At 42.7% G+C, this 23658-nt stretch overlaps 1 protein-coding gene across 2 annotated transcripts in view; it reads right to left on the bottom strand.

Annotated features, from left to right (window-relative positions):
• Window positions 1-23658, bottom strand: part of LRP8 (LDL receptor related protein 8) — a 298522-nt gene that overhangs the window by 117243 nt on the left and 157621 nt on the right. For both annotated transcript variants that reach the window (XM_073357653.2, XM_073357654.2), the window contains exon 3: window positions 15267-15389. In XM_073357653.2, coding sequence (XP_073213754.1) covers window positions 15267-15389 — 123 coding nt within the window. The remainder of the gene's footprint in view (window positions 1-15266; window positions 15390-23658) is intronic.

Genomic DNA, 23658 nt, shown 5'->3' with positions numbered 1-23658 from the left:
TAAATAGAGTTACTTTCCAAGGTTTGCTCTGGAAAGTCTGAATACAAACGGTATTATTAAGCTCATAGGCAGTGGAGAGATTGGGGGAGGATGGGGGGGACGAAGGGGAAGGGAATACTAGTTTGAGATGTCCATAGTGGCAGGCTATGGAAATCTCATATGACGATATATGAAGAGAGATACTGAGCCAGACTCTGGTTTTAGTTATGCAGGTATAGGAGTAGTGTAACTTCACTGAATGCAAAGTCCCAGCCCCTCAATTATGGCTGAGAAGCACACATTGCAACTTAAGGGTGGGGTTCCAAAAGCAGCTTTGAGATAGCTGTATGCCAATTCAATCCCTAGGTATAAATTACAGAAGCCTGAGGGCTGCTCTAAATTATATCATACAGTGCCCAGGACAAAGGAGCCTAAATCCTGATTGGGACCATAGTATAAATACTTAATATGTGTATTATTATAGATGTTAATGGCCCAAAAGGGACCAATATGCCAGCCTGGGTTCAGTGGAATGCTGAAAAAAATCCAGCCATACCCTCTTTCTTTCAGCCACTTCTACTATGCCAGCAGACAGAAGAGTGGGTTGCACCAGACCCAATACATTAGCTCTATGCAGTTAAAAGGGCACCCAGTACCACCAATGCAGGGGAAAATCTGGCCCAATGACTTCAATGCCATTGCTCCAACTGTTCCCCAGTGTAAATGAGATCAGTATAAATGTGTATGTGCTTGGCATGCTGGATGGTTGAACTCTTTACTTTCTTTGTTTTATCAAGAAGCAATTCTTATCCTATATGTTAGAAAGCAGAAACACTTTAATAATGCATATTGTAATCCATATAAAGCCCACTGGTGATATGAATGAAAATACTGTTCTCTCCAGAAGTCTCCCAAGAGTGGCAAAGAGTCCAGTATGTACCCTCTGACTTGTCTGAGCCTCTGTATTAAGCAGCTGCTCTTTCATTTTCTTTTTGTCTAGATGCATTTTCTTTCTCTCATTCTCCGAGATTACTAAAGTTCTAATCAAAACAGGGACAAGGAGCACAAAATTATACAGAGGATAAAAGAGTCAAGCACCAGTATGAAGATAACCATCTGTAAAAAAGATAAAGGCTGAAAAGTACTTCTCATCAACAGGAAACTGAAGCCACCGAAGTTCCCCACAGATGAGCAAATATAATGAAACCTGGCAAACTGAATGAACAAAATTATAAGGACCAATTATGCAGGACTCATGAAACAGCTGGACTACTATCTGGAATTTAGGGTAATATGGCTTTCACTAGCTAGGAATGTTCCTTCTTAAAATGTCTTGCTAGTCACCTGATGTTTGCTGAAATACTGCAATAATTTTTTTAAAGGAAAGGTTCACCTAAGCATGTTATAAACAGTCATATAGATCCCTTGGTATTTGCCATTGCAGTAGCATTTGGACAAGTTTTTGCTTTTTTTCTTGCAGTCCGAACTGGAGTGCAATGTAGCCCTCTGTACTGTACACCTCAATAGTATACCATAACACAAAGGAAGCCATGATATGTCTTTGTTGATAGCACCTTCACCTCTCAGGCAGACACTGAGATGTTACATCAAGATTTTGGTATCCAATTATTACATATCCAGTTATTACACTGCACTGCCATAGAAAGGGGTGCTGATATATTAGAGATGAGATGTTAAACTAAGCTGTAAAAAATTACTTGCCAGACAAGAGGCAACAAGTACAGGAGAATCTGGATGACAGGAAGAGCTTAATGCAGGGGTGGGCAAACTTTTTGGCCTGACCGCCACACTGGGGTTCCAAAACTGTATGGAGGGGCGGCTAGGGAAGGCTATGCCTCCCCAAACCCTAACCCTATCTGCGCCCTCCCACTTTCCGCCCCCTGACTTCCCCCCTCAGAACCTCCGACCCATCAAACCCCCCTTACTTCTTGTCCCCTGACCACCCCCTCCTGAGACCCCCTGCCCCAAACTGCCCCCCCATCCAACCCCCCCTGCTCCCTGACTGCCCCAACTCCTATCCACACCCCCGCCCACTGACAGGCCCCCCGGGACCCCACCCCCTATCCAATCCCCCCTCTAAAGCCCCTTTCAGAATGTGGCCCTGCGAACATGGGCAGAGGACTCAGGAGGAGCAGGGGCAGCTGCGCAGCTGGAGAGAAGCGGTGGTTTCCCCTTCAAAGCGCCGCTTCTCTCCGGCTGGCTGTGCGGCCGCCCGGTGCTCCTCCTGAGTCCTCCACCCGCGCTCCTGCCACCCACACAGCTCGCCTGCTCCCCTGAGGCTGCAGGTGAGCCTCCCTCCCTGCTCTCCCCTGCCTCCACAGTGCAGCCCCCTCCCACGCTTGCTGCGTGGCAAGCTGAGGCTGGGGGGGGAGGGGAGACAGCAGGGGAGGGGAGGGGAGTAGCCTCCCCAGCCGGGAGCTCAAGAGCCGGGCAGGACAGTCCTGCAGGCCGGATGTGGCCCGCGGGCCGTTGTTTGCCTACCTCTGGCTTAATGCAAAAAAGAGTTGGCATCAGAAGGCAAGCAAAGAATCAATCATTTATAAAAATCATAACATCCTAAATTGATTTACATGTGCAAATGGAAGGACACAACCTGAATAGTTCTGCTGCTATTAAAGTCTATCTGGAAATATAACTTTAATCTTTTACAAAAAACACTAATTTTAGTTTTTCAGGATGGAATAGTCATTTTTTAAGTCTTACAGCTGAGATGTTAAAACGAACTGAACCTATTTAGGATGTCACACACTACCAGCAGCATGCAGTCTTATGGCTTGGCAGAACATCCTTTTCCACCTATACCTTGCTAGAAAAGTTCATCCCATACAGTCAACCTTGCTGAGCAAGAATTTGACTCTTAAAAGTAAGAACCAGAGGTCATGCAATTCCACGACTTTTGTGATATTAACATGTGGATTATTAAAACTAAAAGAATGTTAAAGACATAACTTTCAATTGGGACAGTGAAATGAAACCAGGCAGTTTCACTTTTTTAGCTATCATGCACTAGCATAATACTATTGTGTTTGGGTTTCTAACACAGTAGAAGAATATTCAAATTGTATTTTGCTTTTGATTTCCAGAAATTATCCCTATTCATATTAGACCAGCTGCATGATACCGAACTCCCCTCCTTTTGTTTTAACAAATGCTAAATTTTGAACCTATATTTTGTCAGGACTGTTCTGAAAAAAAAAATGGTAAAATGAAGAAGCTGATAGTTTATATTGTTAATCTACCATGATTTTGTCAACCCCAGTAAAAAATAAATCATTCTGAATTCCAAAAACCAAAGAGGAGGTGAACAGAGAGAACGATGTCTGATGGCCAAAACCAAAACTCTATCTTCCAAAGCTTCTTCATTTTTTACTGTTTCAGTTTTTATAGGCTATAAAATAATTGCAGATACAAAACCTTCACATGCTTAACCCTCACTTTCCCTCTCTTCCTCTTGTCAACTGAAACCGATGTAAAATTAATCACAGCTATAAAATGATAGCAACAAAATCTTTCATTGTCATCCTTGTTTATGAACTGTAAGAAGGCATTAGACCAAGAAGGCAATCATTTAAATGCCAGCATCTTCATAATATTTGACTAACAAATGCGTAGAGTAGATTTGAGGCATGGAAGCATCACAGACATCAAAGTATGGGATACAGCACTGAAAAGTTGTTTTGTTTCTTGTGGTATAATACGTGATTCAGGAATAAGAACAGCATAAACATTTGAGGGGACTTAATAGCTACCTCCTATGGGCTTTGTATTGGCCCTAAAACCTCTGAAAATCTAATTGTGAACTGTTACGATCCTCCTTTAAAATATTTGTTTGTTTGTTTAAATAATTATTATTTAAGGGCTTTTATTGTTGATAAAACTAACCCCTAATCATTATCAAACCTGCAAAATTAATTTACACATGTAATTCCATCTGCAGGTGAGTAAAACTCTGAAGCCAAATAACACTAAACAAAAGACATATTAACCACTGATCCAAAGGCTGACTGTCAAGAGGACAGTCTCAGATGAGGTTTGCCTACTACTGAAGGGGAAGAACTCCCCTGAGTTGGTTTCACTAGATTCCACTAAATTCAGAAGGATGGTCCTTAAACAGAGGAATGAGTAGAGCTCTGTGCAAATACAAAATTGATATCCACGAACATCCACGGAAATAAAGCAGATATCCACGGAGCTGCAGGGCTCTACCGGGAAACGCAACAGCAAAAGCAGCAGCATGTCTGTCTAGGCGGGGAGGGGTAGCTCACCGGTTTGAGCATTGGCCTGCTAAACCCAGGGTTGTGAGTTCAATCCTTGAGGGGGCCATTTAGGGATCTGGGGAAAAATTGGGGATTGGTCCAGCTTTGAGCAGGGGGTTGGACTAGATGACTCCTGAGGCCCCTTCCAACCCTAATTTTCTATGTTGGGCTGGCAATCACAGGAGCCAGCGCCCCATGCAGGCAACTCTTCCAGTGTGGCTGTACTGCCCTCAGCCCTGCCCACCAGTGTGGGCACCAGGCTCACCAGCATCTGTCCCTGGTTCGCTAGTATGTGCAAGCAGCTCACATGCTCCCTGACAGGAGACGCAGACCGCTCAAGTATCATGCTGAAATGTACTGAATGCATCCGATGAAGTGAGCTGTAGCTCATGAAAGCTTATGCTCAAATAAATTGGTTAGTCTCTCAGGTGCCACTAGTACTCCTTTTCATATTCCAATCAATGTATTTTATAATTATATGGTAAAAATGAGAAAATAAGCAATTTTTCAGTAATAGTGTGCTGTGATTCTTTTGCATTTTTATGTCTGATTTTGCAAGCAAGCAGTTTTTAAGTGAGGTGAAACTTGGGGTACACAAGACAAATTAGACTCTTGAAAGGAATACAGTAGTCTAGAAAGGTTGAGAACCACTGAGCTAGAATATCAAGATTTAAAATTGGAATCCTTCCTAATTATACTTGGAACTGGTAATATGCTGACAGAGGTTTGTGAACAATATGAAAACTATCCTGGGTATGGAGTTAAAGTATAGTGATAATCAGAAAAAAGAGACTATAAAAAAGCCCTAATGGTGTTCCATCTTTATTCTGTCTTGGTGACTTCCATACTTGATTTGATCAAGTTGACAAGTCAAGAAACTAGAGAGCCAAGGTCACACCTTGTATTGGACCAACTTCTGCTGGTGAAAAAGACAAGCTTTCAAGTTAGTCCGATAAAAGATACTGCCTCACCCTGTCTCTCTAATGTCCTGGGACCAACACAGCTACAACAAACACTGTAAGCAAGTCCAGAAATGACTGTTCTATTACCACTGCAGCTTCAGTCTGAGTATCTGAAAATCAGGCTGTCTTCTTTCTTCCTCTTACATCGCCACACCAGGCATGATAATTTTGTAACTGGAAATTTTCATAATTACATTTCTGTATTCTCTAGCCTGTCTGCCTTATAAATGTAGTGAAGAGTTTGGGCATGGTCTTCAGCATAGCTCCATCTGTCCCATTGTTCTGCTGGAGAACACTAACATTGCTATTATCTGAGCTGCTGTATTTTATGCAAAAAATTGCCGTTTGGTGCAGTGAAACCAAGGAGTTTGTTTTATCCATTGTAAAAACAGGCCCCGGGGCATCTGATATTCAATCATCTAATCTGTAATTCCTTGAAATTCTTGTGGGATATTCAGCCATCTGTATAACTACTCATAAAATAGAAGGGTCCTCGAGAATTTATCCTACCCCATCTAAAAAAACCCAACATCAAGCATCACAGTGTATACTAATAGGATTGCTCTGTTAATTGCCACTCTTGTAAAAGACACAGGGAATCTCTGTCTGCAGTACAGCCCCAGGTCCCAGAACTTGATATCTGATTCTCTCTGACTGATTTGGCCTATTTTTTTTCCTGCTCAAAGTTCAATGACCCAGTATTTGTGTGATGCCCTAAATGAGACATTCCATCATTCCCCTCCAGGACTAAAGTCTCATAGGGCAAGAAACAGTCTAACAACTTGCTTTGCAGAAACCTACAGTAATGTCCCCAAACCAAGTCAGTCATGCAGTAGATCTGGATCAAAGAGGAATAACACAAAAACAATTTATTTTGGGGTAAATGAGGAGACAGAAGTTGGGAGCAGATGTGTAGAAGGGAGGAAAGACATGTCAGCAATTACAGTATTTCACCTGGTGCAACTTAACAGAAATCCACAGGACTGAAATAATCATTATAATACACTTTTTATAAAACACCAGCAGCATGCTAGGTTCTTCAGGACCACAGAATAGAATATATTAAAAATAAAACTGTCATGTTCTCTGAGCTGCCATTTAGAAATAAAAGAGAGCACAAACTGTCTGACTTTCTGGTGCTGGCATCTGAGATCCAAATTCAGAGTCTGACTGCAAATTATATCTCCATTTAAAGATCAATTTGCATGAGTGCTGCTCATTAAACCTATCCTCGCTAAATCATCGCTCTATTATGTGTAATATGGTATTAGATTTCTCCTCTTTCAATCCCCCCAAACTCCCCACTATATTTTTCTGTATAATAATTTCTGGTATTCACTGGGAAAGTGTCACGTGTCCGATGAGGAAAAAAAAGTCAGTGCTAAATTTATGCTGCCTGAATTCCTTGATCTCATTATACATATACAATGTCCTGAGGCTAGAGTTTGCTAGCTCAGATTTTCACTTGCTTTTTCTATTCGTTTAGTTTGTGTTCCCATCAGCGCTATTACCATTTGTTAGCAATTTTTATTTTCTCTGGAGCTTTTTTTTTTAAATTGTCTCTCTGATTAAATAACCAAAATACTTCAGAGGGTATTTAAAATTTCCCTTTTCAAATGCTGCGAGAAAGCAGACGGTTCAGTTACTAGGGTGAAACAATATCAGGTGGCTAAAGCTGTAATTCTGCAAGGAGTCTCTGCTAGCTCAATAAGAAAATCCCCAACCCATTCTTTAGCGTCAAGAAATTGGATGGAAGATAGTACAAAATAAACTGCTTAATATTTGCTTCCTAGAAATTCAAGGCAATTCACTTGTAAAGGACAATGTCCTCAATGCAGAGGTCCAAGGAAATCTGCTCACCCTTTTCTGAGTCCATCACATGTCAAATGGAGCCAATATACAGCCTAGGTAAGGACGTAACACTTTCCAAAACTGTGATAATAGGAAAACAAGTTCATTTTGGATTGGGCAGTAATGACACACTCTATTGTTTTGTACCTCTACGTGCAACCGTCAACATTCCTGCTATTAAATTTTGTCTCCAGCCATTTCACTATGGCCTGTGATCACACCAAGTTTCACAAGCTTAAAAGAATTTTATAGAAAAAGTGCCAAGGAAAACCCATGATGCTGCAGAATTTGGTACTAGGTGACCACTGAGTCATTATGAACCAGTAACTCCAACATGAAGAAAGCACTGTGTCCCAGCATGGTGTTAGAGGGCACGGTGCTGTTAAAGGTGCCGTCTTTTGGATGGATAAAACTGAACTCCCCTGACCTCCTTTGATTATTGAAAGTTCCCATGATGCACTTTGGTGTTCTCACTATGTCCTAATGTGAGATAGTATACCTGCTACCTACTGAAGTTCTCCTTGTAGTTTCACCTGGCTGTGGTGTTCTTCTCTACTGTATTAAGCTTCTGTGAGCAGTTATTTCCCATGCACTTGATATTACTATGATGCAGACAGCTCACCTTGCATCTCAAAATAGCTGCTGATAGGCTTTCATGGTAGGCGGGGGATTAACTAAACCCTAACAGGCTTCCAACTACTCCTATCTGATAGATTTTTAATGATGTTGTTGGTGAGGCACCTAGAATAGAACAGCAAACTGGTACCATAAAAATTAAATGCATGATTATTTCAGAGCACCTTTTGCTGGCTGATCTATAGCAGTGAGCGTGGATTCAGAGAATTTCCTGGCTGTAGTGAAGGAGACACAACAATGCTGCTCTAAGACAGAAGGAGAATACTTATTCCTCAAAGGAAACTTTATGTTGGTTGTACTCTGATGTTTATCTGAAAATAACACTGAAAACAAAATGTTAAGTTTATTTGCTTTTGCATATTGGCATCATTATAAGGTGCTGAATTTCAATTAACTGAGAGGCTGAATGCTTAAATAGGGGCCACCACCGAAATCCACAAAGGCACAATCTGATCAGAATCACAAGAAAAGTGATCCTGGCAGTTAGCATCCCAAAGCAGATGTCCACAATTAGCTGATTTCATCCTCTCCTAGCAACACAGATACAATTCTTTGTGTGTGTGTCAAGCCTCCCCTTCCAGCAGCAGCAGCTTGGTATGGGCATCAGCTATTTCTTTGTTCCTGGCGTGTCTCACCCATCTCTCTGTGACATCTCATTTGTAAAGTATATTTTTAACAGTAAGCTCTACCCCATTAGTATGAATTTAAAAAAATAATTTTCAACCTCATTTAATACAACTTTTTGATCCTGCCAGTGAGTCCTGCCTCTTAGCTGACTGTAAAAATTCCTGAGTTAATATGGCTTTCAGAGACAGTTCACCTCTCCTGATTTAGGGGCTCACCCTGTTCCTATTTAAGTCAATGGAAGTTTTACCATTGACTTCAGAGGGGGCAGGCTCCAGCCTACAACAGATCTCCAAATCGATCAGTTAGTAGAAAAGAAAGATAGACAAGTTTTCCCAAAGGCTGAAAAAAACTCAATGAGACTCAACAAATTCATTAACCATATACTAGTGCATAAAGTGATAGGACATTCAGAGTTGATGGAGACACTTTGAAACTCACACTGTATGAATAATTTGCTTGGGTGAACCTGAGGAGATGTGCAAATGTTTGGGCTAAAGATCTGCCTGAAAACAGATGAAAAAGGAGAGGGTTGTTTGCGCGCAGTAACCATTTCCAAAAATACCTTGCTGGATAATTGTACTGTTTCAAATTTCCAAGAGAGAAACAGAAATCAGTCTTCAGAGGGGTAGCCGTGTTAGTCTGTATCACCAAAAACAATGAGGAGTCCTTGTGGCACCTTAGAGACTAACAAATTTATTTGGGCATAAGCTTTTGTGGGCTATAACCCACTTCATCAGATGCATGGAGTGAAAAATACAGTAGGCAGGTATAAATATAAAGCACATGAAAAGATGGGAGTTGCCTTACCAAGTTGGGGGTCAGTGCTAAAGAGGCCAATTCAATCAGGGTGGATGTGGCACATTCTCAACAGTTGACAAGAAGGTGTGAGTATGAACAGAGGGAAAATTACTTTTTTTTAAGTGACCCAGCCACTCCCAGTCTTTACTCAGGCCTAATTTGATTGTGCCAAGTTTGCAAATTAATTCCAGTTCTGCAGTTTCTTGCTGAAGTCTGTTTTTGAAGTTTTTTGTTGTTGAAGAATGGCCACTTTTAAGTCTGTTATTGAGTGTCCAGGGAGACTGAAGTCCTCTCCTACTGGTTTTTGAATGTTACAATTCTTGATGTCTGATATGTGTCCATTTATTCTTTTGTGTAGAGACTGTCCAGTTTGGCCAATGTACATGGCTGAAGGGCATTGCTGGCACATATCACATTGGTAGATGTGCAGGTGAACAAGCCCCTGATGGTGTGGCTGATGTGATTAGGTCCTATGATGGTGTCCCTTGAATAGATATGTGGATAGAGTTGGCAACAGGGTTTTTGCAGGGATTGGTTCCTGGGTTAGTGCTTCTGTTGTGTGGTGTGTAGTTGCTGTTGAGTCTGTGCTACAAATCAGTTTGTGCTACAAAACTAATCACAGTAAACAAGCCTTAAAAAGCCAACCTGGGGAGCAATCCTGCAAACTCTCACTAACTAGATGACTCTGAACCCCCAGTGAAAATAAATAACCTAACTTTGAATATGGAAGTGTGTGAAAGTTTCTCAGATTGTTCACTTCTTTCACCCCACTGCTCTGTATTCACACTCAGGGTTGAGGAAGGAATTCCTTACTGGGCTTTTGGGGCGTTTTCACATTCCTCTGAAGCACTGAGCAGGGGGACTTACCCTTCAGAATCAGGTAGGCCTGTCCCACACCATCAGTTTTTTGAGTTCGCAGGGAGTAAAAGTCTTTTCCACCTTTGAATCTTCTCCATCTTCTGCTTTTATAACTCACCAATGGCTAAAGAAACTGTTTGGTTTTTTTGGTTTACTAAAACAAAACATCAGCTCTCAGGCTGGGCTCTTAAGCACAAAGTTTCAACCACATTTCTTCTAATGGGCTGAGTTGTAAAATCCCTGAAAGAGGAAACTTTGAATGGAACTGCTCCCAGACAATTAACTCTAGAACAGGAACAGTGTCACTGGGGTGGCACTTGGGTTCATGATTACCTATATCAAAAAATAACCGAATCTTGCGCAATGATGATGCTGTCACCACATCACAGGGCACACGGACACTGAGGGACTTCAGTGCCCTGGGAAGTGCAATAAGCATGTAGGAAAGCCCAGCAAAGAGTGTTTTTCTACTTCTGGAAAAGGGATTTTATACATGCAAATAAGGGAAATAAACTGTTGCATTTTACTGAGCATTATAGACATGGGCATGACATCACTAACAACAAATCAGAAAGATCCAGCTGTGTCCAGAGTGTTAAAGCCATTTAGCAACTGGTCAGATGTCAGTACTGAGAAGGAGAATAGAATCAGTTCTGACAATATTCTAAGCTGGAAGTGTTTTTAAAATGTAACATTAAGCATGTCAGTGCTTTGCCCTCACTGGCTCCAATGGACAATGCCCCAGTGTTGTGTTAATCTAGGTGATATATTGTTTTAGGAATGAACCTGGGATCTGGCAAAGATGCTGCCAGTTATGTGGTCTCTCTAATAGCAACTAATTTTAAAAATGAGTTTGATCCTCCTGCGATGAGAAATCTCAGTTCCCCTAACTGCTCTTTTCTGAGGGAATTGGCATGCCTGGGCCTTGTCCAATACTGAGCCGCGATGCATTCTCAAAAAGGAAAATGAGACAGTTAAAGGGGCCTACAGGTGTTTTCCGACCACAGGCACAAACTCAGCAATGCTTTGACCAAAAAGAGGAAGAGAGCAGAGAAGATGGGAGGGACCATATAGGAATAAGATCTTCCAGACTGTTAGAATGTACATTTCACCTCTCACTGATTTTTCACCATATTATTACAGCTATGAAACTGTCCTCAGATTGTGTTCACACACAGTGGGGTGCGGTGTTTAAGTTAGGGGTAGAACATTAAAATAAAAGAATGTAGCCAATAGTTTTTCCTTTGATAGCCCACAGGGTTTATAACCACACTTCTGCCCCAAGTGATGGTGGTAGAAAGACCTACAGAACACTGGAACAGTTTCCCCCACTATGCTAAATTTACCACACAACCAACGCATACTTATAAATTATGGGTTTGGTCCTGTGAGTTGCTGAGCAGCCTGAACTCCACCTGAAATCTCTTAGAAGTGAGGTATAAAAAAAACAGAGAGGAAAATTCTACAAGTGTCCATGTAAAACTGATAACTTTCAATTCTCAGAACTTTAAAACTACTTGCTTGATTTTCTTCAAACAGGTATGAACTTTCAATTTCAATGATCCTATGAAACAAGCCAAATTTCACATTTCTAGTTTCAGATTTTTCTTTTTTTTAGGTCTCTAACTGGAACATGGGAGGAGACAGATTTTCATACTGTATTAAGAGTAGTTAGTAGCAGGGTGGACCCAAGGCCATATACGGCCCTTTGTGAACTTTGATACAGGAGTCATTTCACTCTCTACACAAAACTGAACTGATCTGCCTAAAACTTACAATAAAGAACCAAACACCTTTAGGATGAGATGAAGAATGGAAAATTTCACCAGTAAGAAGGTTTGTTTGAGAAAGTTATTAGCAACTGAAAAGCGGAAGAGAATCGAAATTGGACATCAGCTTTAACGGCAGTGCAAGCTATTCATGGCCACTATATTAGGGTAGTGAACTGGTCAGTGTGTAGGTGTAGCACTGCCCACTACACGAAAGAATCAGTGCTGCTTCAACTGTGTGTTTTAGACCCTGTTCCGCTAACGGCTAACAGAGATTCTCCTTTAGCTCCAGCGGTCAGGGCCTGTGCTTGTGAAGCAGGAGGATCTCTTGTCACTATGATGTACCAAGTGGCCAAGCTGTGCAGCAGAGTGACAACCATGAAACCCTAGGTGGCCACAGATGCTTTGTAATGTACCGTGTTAAGCTTCAGGGCCTATTGTTTCTGCAAGGAGAGAGCATTCCCTGGAGAAAATTCTCAGCGCCCCAACTAAGAGGACATTTTTCCCTGGTGGGATTATGACATCATCTTATTTAAACAAAGAAGAGAAGCTTCCCACCATCCCACTCTGCCATGCTGTTTGATATGGTTTGAAAGCTGTCTTAATTAAAAATACAAAGAGAAAACTGCTTCCATACTGGTACCCCACTCTCTTCAATAAGCTTCTGATTTCCTGCTCAAGCTCGTCTCCTAACAGCAAAAAAATTTTCTCCCACCAAAGGGTTTTTTTGTTTGTCTGAGGTGACACAGTCCACTCTCCTTCCCACTCCCATTTCATATTACAAGGAAAGATGTTTCAAGGGCACAGTTCCCCCATGCACCACCTGACCTGAAAGTAACTCAGACTTCATTCAGCCTCTCGTTAGGTTTCAAGCAAAAGCTCACCCCTTGGGACAGCACAGTCACATTCATAAAATGGCTAACAAGGCTGGTACTCGGGTCCCTGCACAATCCAAGCCTCGTACACAGCTTGAAGGCTGATCTTCGAGGAAATACGTGCATACGTGCTAGAGGAGATGGAGGTCAAAAGAAACACTTGTGGGCCTTATGCTGAACTGGTGCTCTAAACATAGACCATTCTGCTGCCTCTGATAGGAGGTTTACAGACAGAGACTGCTGGGAATGGAACTGCTTATTTATTCAACCCACATCCAGTGACAATCAGATAGTGGATACAGCATTAATAAGAGAGCTTTGGACTAAGAAGGGGGCTGGAGGGACAGAGAGACCAAAACACATACAGTATATAAATATGTTAATGCCATTGTTCAGGTAATTATTTCAGTACTCTGTCTATGGCTTGAAAAAAATAATCCACTTATTTCCTGCAAGAGAGAAGCACAGTTATCTTTCTCAATTAAGTAGCAATGCAGAACTGGCTATCAGGCTTAAAAATAAATAAAAAATATGGTTAATTGTATATTCTTCTTGTGCTGCACGCTGGTGAAGTCAGATAAAATACTTTTCTTGTCACTGTTGCTGACCCATGGGAATACATTTGTGCAGTACATGACTTGAAAATTCAATGTGTGGTTTATATTAGTTTACTCTGGTCCTCCCAAGCACAACATGAACACACAACGCATGCACGCTCATGTGCTAGCAAGTGTTTCAATTCCAGTTTCCTTGGGAGGTGCCTCTTCTATTCAGCACCAGTCAATATTTAATAACTCTTCAGTATTCCAGACCAATGGAAAGTGGATGAACCTTCTCATAAAGAGTGAAAGGATAAAGGTAAAATGCACTGAACCAAGGCCACGTTTGTCCTGCCTCTTACTAAACTGGTGCATTTATGAAAGACGCTAAACTGAAAGGAGTGTTTGCTGTAGTGACTTTCTGCTTCAGTTTTTCCCCACAGCTGATCCTTCTTCTGTTACAGGGCTCACCTTTCTTCATTCATCTTCCAAGACAAAAATCACTGACACAATGCTATGACACGGTAGTGTTACAAAGTTGTGGCATTGCAACACAAGAGAAAGGCACTGCAGCATGATGAATTTCAGAATGTCACAATCCAATACAGAATAAATCTGAATTTCTTAAAGGGCCTGATCCAAAGCCCATTGATTACAATCGGTTTAGTTCAGACTCCAAATCATAGAATCATAGAAGATTAGGGTTGGAAGAGACCTCAGCAGTGGTCTCTTCCAACCCTAATCAACGACCAACAATGCAAAATCACCGGATATTAAATAAATACTACAGGGAATAATGTTACACCCTTTGGGGAAGGGATTAGAGCAGTGGCTCCTGGTATATGTATCAGTACTAATATTCCAAGCTCTTACACATGGTACTCTAGATTCCTTCTCTTTCATGATAAGATTCAGTGCCAATCTCTTGTGCACCGTTGCTAACCATGACCTATCCAGCTCTCTGAATTCTAATTTGCAACACAGCTAAGGCTGCTTTTAATCCTAGTTATACAACTGAGACAGGCACTGGGTGGTACAGCCTACATCTTAGTCTCGTAAGCTGCTACAGTTACTTGAAAGGTTGGGATCCAATGGTCCCTGTAACTTTTTCCATCCATGTGTGGAATGAATTTGTTATGTTCACTAATATTGGCGTAATGTGTGGATGTGCGCCACCAGGAGAAATAAAAAACCTAGCTATAATAGTTATTTTTAAAAAGTTACCATAGGGATAATTTCTCCAGCCAGGACAGGTTAGGCATTTTAGAACTCACCACTCAAATTTAAGCATAAGAGAGAAATAAAATTATGAAATGCATAGATCTGTCAAAAATCCTAAAATAACAGCACTTTAAAAGAATAAAATTCCAAAGAATATATGTACATTGCAGGAAGTACCAAGAAGGAAAACCAACAACAATAACATAAGTATGTGTGGGGAGGTGAGAGAGAGAGAGAGAGACAGACAGACAGAGTGTGTGTATGTGTGAGAGAGACAGAGACAGCGTGTGTGTGTGCTGGCTGCTGGGGAAGTGTATGAGAGACCAGGCGCTGTCTCTTTAAGCACAGCGGCACTCTCCAGTCTGAAGGCTCGTTCAGACTGCTGTAGAAGCCAGCAGCTCTAACTCCCAGGCCCTGTTCCTCCTCCTCCACTCTGCAGACATGGGGTACGTTGGCAGGGAAGAGGGGGACACCTCGACATCAGTGCCCCCCTCTCCCTGCCTGCTCTGGGAGGGTCCTGGGAGTAGCTGGCCAGGGGCTCCAAGGCAGAGGGCAGGAGCAGCATGACAGTAGAGCGGCGGGGGGAGAGGCACCTGAACACAAGTCACCGGATGTGCGTGGCTCCACGAATCAAGTGCATGGCACTTGATTGATTTGTATCACCGCGCAGGTGTGCGGCTTAGAGGGGAACACTGTCGGGAACTTTAGGACTGAATGACCTAACAGAAATTTTCCATCTCTAACTTATTCTATAACTGAACTCTGAAAATTGGGATCATCCTGCAAACTTCAGGAGGGCAGGTGACTCTGTCTTCTGTACCATTCTAAACCATTTCTATTTTCACAAGACACATAGATTATCTACAGTACTCACTGCACGTCACTTCTGATTCATCAGACCCATCAGGGCATTCCTCTTCACCGTCACATTTCCACCTGGCTGGGATGCAGTGGCCATTGTTGCAGGTGAAGTCTGATTCTGCACAGGTTTTCTTCACTGCAAGGAGGAAACAAAAAACAACATAATTCAGCTCAGGAGTGCACACACTCTACACTCCCTTGATCCCCACTAAAGGGAGCATCATACTTGTCATCCACACGAGGAAAAGTAATTTCACATTCTACACTGGCTTCTCAAAGGCAAAGAAACAAGCTGGTATCAAAGAAGGATGCTTTGTCTCTGGACAATCTGAAAATCCTATGTCCCCAACTGTACATGTCTTTAAAATAGACTCCCTCATTTCTATTTTCATTTAGTTCTTGCTAAAATGAGTCAAAGTGGGGAATACTTCATTGACCTAGCATAACTAGCTAGCTTTATTATAATCACTTGTTATATGGAATTGAAAATGTGCATTATTGACAATCACAGTGTGGCATCTGGAAGATATTAATATATTCCTTGTGTGTAAACTTTCTTTCTGCAACATGAAGTTGCACGCAACAGCCCTCTGAGGGAAAGGCAAACAGAGGGAAAGGCATTCCAGTTAGCTAGATCCACCCAGTGGTCTAATAGTCCAGCCCTAGATAAATCAGCAGGAAAAGAGCAATGCATCCTCTACTTTAAATACTGAACATTTAAGTGTGATCCATGACCATAAATAGACAATGTTGTATTTTTTTAAAATCACGTTTTCCCCTGAGAGAATGCCATGGGGGTAGAGGCTCCTTTTATAGTTTTAACTGCTCCCCTCAAAAATAGTCAAGCAAAACTAATTATCCCCATGAGATCTACACAAATTTGCTTCCCTTTGCTGTAAGTAGAACAAGGCAGATTTGTTTCCATAGCTCTCGAAAAATGAAAGTAAATAAGAGGTTACGCACTTTGTGCAGCCACTGTGGTTCTCTGAGATGTGTCCCCCCAGGGGTGCTCCACTTCAGGTGTGCATGCATCTCTCAAGCCCTTTGTCAGAGATTTTTACTTAGCAGCGTCCGTTCAACCCACATAGGCGCCCTATGCCTCCTTGTACTGGATAATCAGGACATATAGGGATGCGTGGGTGAAATGCCCTCAGCTCATTCTCCATCCAAACATCCCCCAAATAACAGTCCAAAGCAGAAGGGAAGGAGAGTGGGTAGTGGAGCACTCACAGGGACATGCACCACGAAAAACTTCAGTGATGGCATAACATGAGCAATCTCTTCTTCTTCAAGTAGTGTCCTTATGGGTGCTCCACTTCAACTGACTTCTGACCAGTATCCCCAGATAGAGGAGGGAGGTTTGGAATAGAGTCCAGAATTGAAAATAGCACTGCAGAACCAAGTGCTGCATTGGCTCTGACTGCATGGATCAGGGCGTAATGTTTTGAAAACATATGCATTGAAGCCCATGTAGCAGCTCTACATATTTCAACATAGCCTTCAGTAATGCCGTAGCATTTCCTGCAATCTAGTTGAATGTGCTATCACCCTTTTGGGTGGAGGGAGAGATGAATGCCCGCAGCAGCATCATAACAAGGGATATCTGGATGTATTATTAATCTCAATAGTATCTGAGTAGAGATTGATGACCTCATAGACCTATCCAGGAAGGAAATGAAGAGCTTAGGTGACTTTCTAAATTGCTTGGTCCTATCTGAGTAAAAGGCCAATGCTCTACTAACATCCAGGATATGTAAACAGGATTCCTCTAGAGTAGTGGTTCTCAACCAGGGGTCCGGGGCCCCCTGGGGGGCCGCGAGCAGGTTTCAGGGGGTCCGCCAAGCAGGACCAGTGTTAGACTCGCTGGGGCCAGGGAAGAAAGCCTAAGCCCTGCCACGAAGAGCTGAAGCCTGTGGCCCTGAGCCCCACCACCCAGGGCTGAAGCAGAAGCCTGAGTAACTTAGCTTTGTGGGGCGCCCTGTGGCGTGGGGCCCCGGGCAATTGCTATCCAGTAATGCTAGCCCTGGCTTTTATATGCAGAAAACAAGTTGTTGTGGCACAGGTGGGCCGTGGAGTTTTTATAGCATGTTGTGGGGACCTCAGAAAGAAAAAGGTTGAGAATCCCTAATGTAGAAAACTATCTGGCTTGGGGAAAAAACTGATAGATAATTGACTAAGATGGAACTCCAGCAGAACTTTAGGCAACAATTTAGGGTGTGGATGTAAGGAGACCTTGTCCTTAAAGAACTGTAAAGAGGGGGATCTGCCATCAAGGCTTCAATCTCCCAGATAAATATAACACAAGGGGCCGCAGCAATGGTTCCCTCAACCCACCCAGCAATATTGTTAACCTATCCAACTGTACTCTTAGCCCAGCAGAAGCATCTGTCCTATCTCGGGGCCTCTCCTTCTGCCCCTCCACCCCCACCAACATGATACAGTTCTGTGGTGACCTACAATCCTATTTTCGACATCTCCGACTCAAGGAATATTTCCAACATACCTCTGAACAACATACTAATCCACAGAGACTTCCCTACCAACACTACAAAAAGGATTCTAGGTGGACTCCTCCTGAAGGTCAAGACAGCAGACTGGACTTCTACATAGAGTGCTTCCGCCGACATGCACGGGTTGAAATTGTGGAAAAGCAGCATTACTTGACCCACAACCTCAGCCATGCAGAACACAATGACATCCACAGCCTCAGAAACAACTCTGACATCATAATCAAAAAGGCTGACAAAGGAGGTGCTGTCGTCATCATGAATAGGTCGGAATATGAACAAGAGGCTGCTCGGAAGCTCTCCAACACCGCTTTCTACAAGCCATTAAACTCTGATCCCACTGAGAGTTACCAAAAGAAACTACAGCATTTGCTCAAGAAACTCCCTGAAAAAGCACAAGATCAAATCCGCACAAACACACCCCTGGAACCCCAACCTGGGATATTCTATCTACTACTCAAGATCCATAAACCTGGAAATCCTGGGCGCCCCATCATCTCAGGCATTGGCACCCTGACAGCAGGATTCTCTGGCTATGTAGACTCCCTCCTCAGGCCCTACGCTACCAGCACTCCCAGCTATCTTCGAGACACCACTGACTTCCTGAGGAAACTACAATCCATCGGTGATCTTCCTGATAACACCATCCTGGCCACTATGGATGTAGAAGCCCTCTACACCAACATTCCACACAAAGATGGACTACAAGCTGTCAAGAACACTATCCCCAATAATGTCATGGCAAACCTGGTGGCTGAACTTTGTGACTTTGTCCTTACCCATAACTATTTTACATTTGGGGACAACGTATACCTTCAAATCAGCGGCACTGCTATGGGTACCCGCATGGTCCCACAGTATGCCAACATTTTTATGGCTGACTTAGAACAACGCTTCCTCAGCTCTCGTCCCCTAACGCCCCTACTCTACTTGCGCTATATTGATGACATCTTCATCATCTGGACCCATGGAAAAGAAGCCCTTGAGGAATTCCACCATGATTGCAACAATTTCCATCCCACCATCAACCTCAGCCTGGTCCAGTCCACACAAGAGATCCACTTCCAGGACACTACAGTGCTAATAAATGATGGTCACATGAACACCACCCTATACCGGAAACCTACTGACCGCTATTCCTACCTACATGCCTCCAGCTTTCACCCTGACCACACCACACGATCCATTGTCTACAGCCAAGCTCTGCGATACAACTGCATTTGCTCCAACCCCTCAGACAGAGACAAACACCTACAAGATCTCTATCAAGCATTCTTACAACTACAATACCCACCTGAAGAAGTGAAGAAACAGATTGATAGAGCCAGAAGAGTTCCCAGAAGTCACCTACTACAGGACAGGCCTAACAAAGAAAATAACAGAACGCCACTAGCCATCACCTTCAGCCCCCAACTAAAACCCCTCCAACGCATTATTAAGGATCTACAACCTATCCTGAAGGATGACCCAACACTCTCACAAATCTTGGGAGACAAGCCAGTCCTTGCCTACAGACAGCCCCCCAACCTGAAGCAAATACTCACCAGCAACTACATACCACACAACAGAACCACTAACCCAGGAACCTATCCTTGCAACAAAGCCCGTTGCCAACTGTGCCCACATATCTATTCAGGGGACACCATCAGAGGGCCTAATAACATCAGCCACACTATCAGAGGCTCATTCACCTGCACATCTACCAATGTGATATATGCCATCATGTGCCAGCAATGCCCCTCTGCCATGTACATTGGTCAAACTGGACAGTCTCTACGTAAAAGAATAAATGGACACAAATCTGATGTCAAGAATTATAACATTCATAAACCAGTCGGAGAATACTTCAATCTCTCTGGTCACGCGATTACAGACATGAAAGTTGCGATATTACAACAGAAAAACTTCAAAACCAGACTCCAGCGAGAAACTGTTGAATTAGAATTCATTTGCAAATTGGATACTATTAACTTAGGCTTGAATAGAGACTGGGAGTGGCTAAGTCATTATGCAAGGTAACCTATTTCCCCTTGTCCCTCCCCCCACCCCCCGACGTTCTTGTTAAACCCTGGATTTGTGCTGGAAATGGCCCACCTTGATTATCATACACATTGTAAGGAGAGTGATCACTTTAGATAAGCTATTACCAGCAGGAGAGTGGGGTGGGGGGAGAGAAAACCTTTTGTAGTGGTAAACACCCATTTTTTCATGGTTTGTGCGTATAAAAAGATCTTCTGTACTTTCCACAGTATGCATCCAATGAAGTGAGCTGTAGCTCACGAAAGCTTATGCTCAAATAAATTGGTTAGTCTCTAAGGTGCCACAAGTACTCCTTTTCTTTTTGCGAATACAGACTAACACGGCTGTTACTCTGAAACAGAACAGATTGCCATTGGTTTTAATTGAGGTCTCATAAGGTAACTGGGTCTCAGGTTGCAGTAGGGGTTTCTAATCTGCAGACAAAGATTCCCCAGACTCTTAATAAACCTAGATGATATGGGACGAGCAAATATGAAGAATTCTTCCACCAGGGGATGAATGGCTGATACTGTGGCCAAATGGACTTTAACTGAACTAATTGATAACTCCTATTCTTTGGATTCAACAGATAATCCAAGATGACTGAAAGTGGCACCAAGTCAGGCAGGAGGCAACAACACCAACAGAAAAGTCTCTTCCACTTCCGCAGATAAGTAGTGAGAGTTGATCTCTTTGTACTATTCAGTAACAGCTGTCGTACTTCCACACAGCAGGAGGATTCTAACCCCGTGAACCATCAAGGAGCCACACTGAGGTAGAGAACCGCTAGGCTGGGATGAAGCGTACAAGCCACATCTGTGACAGGAGATGAGGAATGGTTGGTAGCTTAAATGATGGCTGGGCATATAGGTGAAGCAGGTACGGGTACCAAGACTGTCTTGTCCAGGTCTGCACTATAAGGATAACTCGGCTCTGTCCTATTTGATCTTGTTCATCACCCTTAGTATCAGTGGCATCAGAGGAAATGCATAGAACAGACCTTTCTTCTAAGATAGAAGAGTGGTGGACCAGACCTCCACTTGAGCAGAAAAGAGGACATTCCCTGTTCCTGGAGATGGCAAAGAGATCCACCTCTGGCAGACTCCATCTTTGGAATAAACTGTGGAGAATGTAGGTGTCTAGCTCCCATTCATAACCCTGTGAGAAGTGTCTGCTGAGGACATCAGCTGTGGCGTTCTGGTAGGTATACCACAGAAATTTGGATCTGATGAGCTATGAACCAAATCCATAGTTTTTCCCGACTTCAGCACAAGGATCTTGCTCCTCCTTGCTTGTTGATATAGAACATGCAGGATACTTTGTCTGTCATGACACTGCTAGATTTGGCCCTGATGATGGACAGGAAATGAAGGCAAGTATTCGTGACAGCCCTGAAGCCCAACAGATTGATATGGAGACTGGTTTCTTGAGTTCTCCATCTTGAGTTTCTTGAGTTCTATGTCATGAGGATATTGAGGTGGGCTCCCATCCCAACTGTGATGTGTCTGTTGTTCCTTTCTGTCGCTCAGTGACTTTAACACCCGCACAGATGTTGAGTTGATCCTTCCACCAATCTACGGAGTTCCTCACTTGTAAAGGAACCATCAGCTGTCTGTCCAAGGTGTGTGACTGGAAAACAGGTCATTCTGAGCCAACCCTGAAGGCACAGAATTGTAGCCTTGAGTCACAAAGATGCAAGCTGCTAAGTGTCCCAGGAACTGAAGACAATTCCTTACTGTCGTTCAAGGGCTCCCCTGAATTGCTCATGCCAGACCTGACAAGGTTACGAATCTGTTTAAGGGATGGTAGGCTATGGATGTCAATGAGTCCAAATATGCCCCTATAAACTGCATCTTCTGTAAAGGGGTTAATGTTGACCTTTTTACATTCAGATCCTAAACCAGATCAAGGAGCATCTGGGTGGAAAATAGCACTGGGCTTTGTAGGATCAGCCCTTGAGTAGCCACACGTTACAGTATTGGAACACTAGGATTACTTCTTGTTGGAGGTAAGCAGCCACTACTGCCAAGACTTTTGGGACAGCCCTTGGGACCATGAAAAGGCCAAAGGGAAGCACTCAATATTGGAAATGACTCTGGCCTTTGTGTTGCATAGGTATCTCCTGTGTGCTGGTGTATCATTGTATTGAAAGAGGCATCTTGTAGGTTGAGAGCTGAAAACCAATCCCCTTTCTCTAGTGAATGAATTATAGCTGCCAGAGTCACCATCCTGAACTTCTGAGACTTTCTGGCTTGTTTAAAAGTCTTAGATCAGTCTCCAGCTTCCATCCTGCTTTGGCACAAGGATATCTGAGTAAAATCCCTTGACCTTGTGAAGAGGAAGAACTTGCTCTATTGTGCCTAATGAAAGGAGAGAGATCACTTCTTGTCTCAATAAAAGCTGGTGAGAGGGGTCCCTGAAGAGGGATGGGGAAGGGAGGGAGTGATGTAAAATGGATGATATAGTAGCCCAATATTCTGACATCTATGACCCACTTATCTTTAGTGATCTCCCTCTAAGTATGTCTTGCTCATTTCCAACAGTCTCCAAAGCAGGGGAGGTGAGCCGATAGGCACAGCTGTAAATAAGAACATTAGAACAGCCATACTGGATCAGAACAAAGGACTACCTAGCCCAGTATTCTGTCTTCTGACAGTGGCCAATGCCAGATGCTTGACAGGGTATGAACAGAACAGGTAATCAAGTGACCCTCAACCAACCCATCAAAACTGTTGCTTCAAAGATGAGTGGGTGGTCATGGAGGGTAGTTGGGAGGACCTCTTCCTCTGAAATTTATGTCTCTTTCTGGGGGGTTGGATGGATCTTTGGAACCCGGAAAACTGATCAGTACATGATCTCTGGGTGGTCTGTAACCTACTAAAACTTGGATACCAACGGCTTGGCTGAACTCAGTGGTGCCAGTCTCAAGTGTCTATGCTTACCCTCCTTACTTGTAGATGGTACTAAGGCTTTAAGTTCGAAGCAGATTGCAAAGAGTTACAAAGGGATCTCAGAAAACTGCGTGACGGGGCTATAAAATGGTAGATGAAATTCAGTGTTGATAAATGCAAAGTAATGCACATTGAAAAACATACTCGCAACTATGCATATAAAATGATGGGGTCTAAATTAGCTATTACCACTCAAGAAAGAGATCTTGGAGTCATTGTGGATAGCTCTCTGAAAACATCCACTCAATGTGCAGTGGCAGTCAAAAAAGCCAACAGAACGTTGGGAATAATTAAGAAAGGGATAGATAATAAGACAGAAAATATCATATTGCCTCTCTATATATATCCATGATATGCCCATATCTTGAATCCTGTGTGCCCATGTGGTCACCCCATCCCAAAAAAGATATATTGGAATTGCAAAAAGTTCAGAAAAGGGATATGGAATAAATAAATAAAAAATATTTATTAATAATTAATCAAATTTAAAATAAAAAATAATTAGTCAAATTTAAAATAAAAAACTTCCATATGAGGAGAGATTAATAAGACTAGGACTTTTCAGCTTGGAAAAGAGACAACTAAGGGGGGATATGATAGAGGTCTATAAAATCATGACTGGTGTGGAGAAAGTAAATAAGGAAGTGTTATTTACTCCTTCTCATAACACAAGAATGAGGGGTCACCAAATGAAATTAATAGGCGTCAGGTTTAAAGGAAGTATTTGTTCCTTTAAACAAAAGGAAGTATTTATTCACACAACGCACAGTCAGCCTGTGGAACTCTTTGCCAGAGGATGCTGTGAAGACCAAGACTCTAACAGCGTTCAAAAAACAACTAGATAAATTCATGGAGGACAGGTTCATCAATAACTATTAGCTAAAATGGGCAGGGATGGTATCCCTAGCCTCTGTTTGCCAGAAGCTGG

The sequence above is a fragment of the Lepidochelys kempii genome, chromosome 8 (genome assembly GCF_965140285.1).
Source record: "Lepidochelys kempii isolate rLepKem1 chromosome 8, rLepKem1.hap1, whole genome shotgun sequence".
In the NCBI taxonomy this organism is placed as follows: domain Eukaryota; kingdom Metazoa; phylum Chordata; order Testudines; family Cheloniidae; genus Lepidochelys; species Lepidochelys kempii.
Note: the sequence above shows the minus strand (reverse complement) of the source record. Positions and strands in the feature narration are given on the sequence as shown.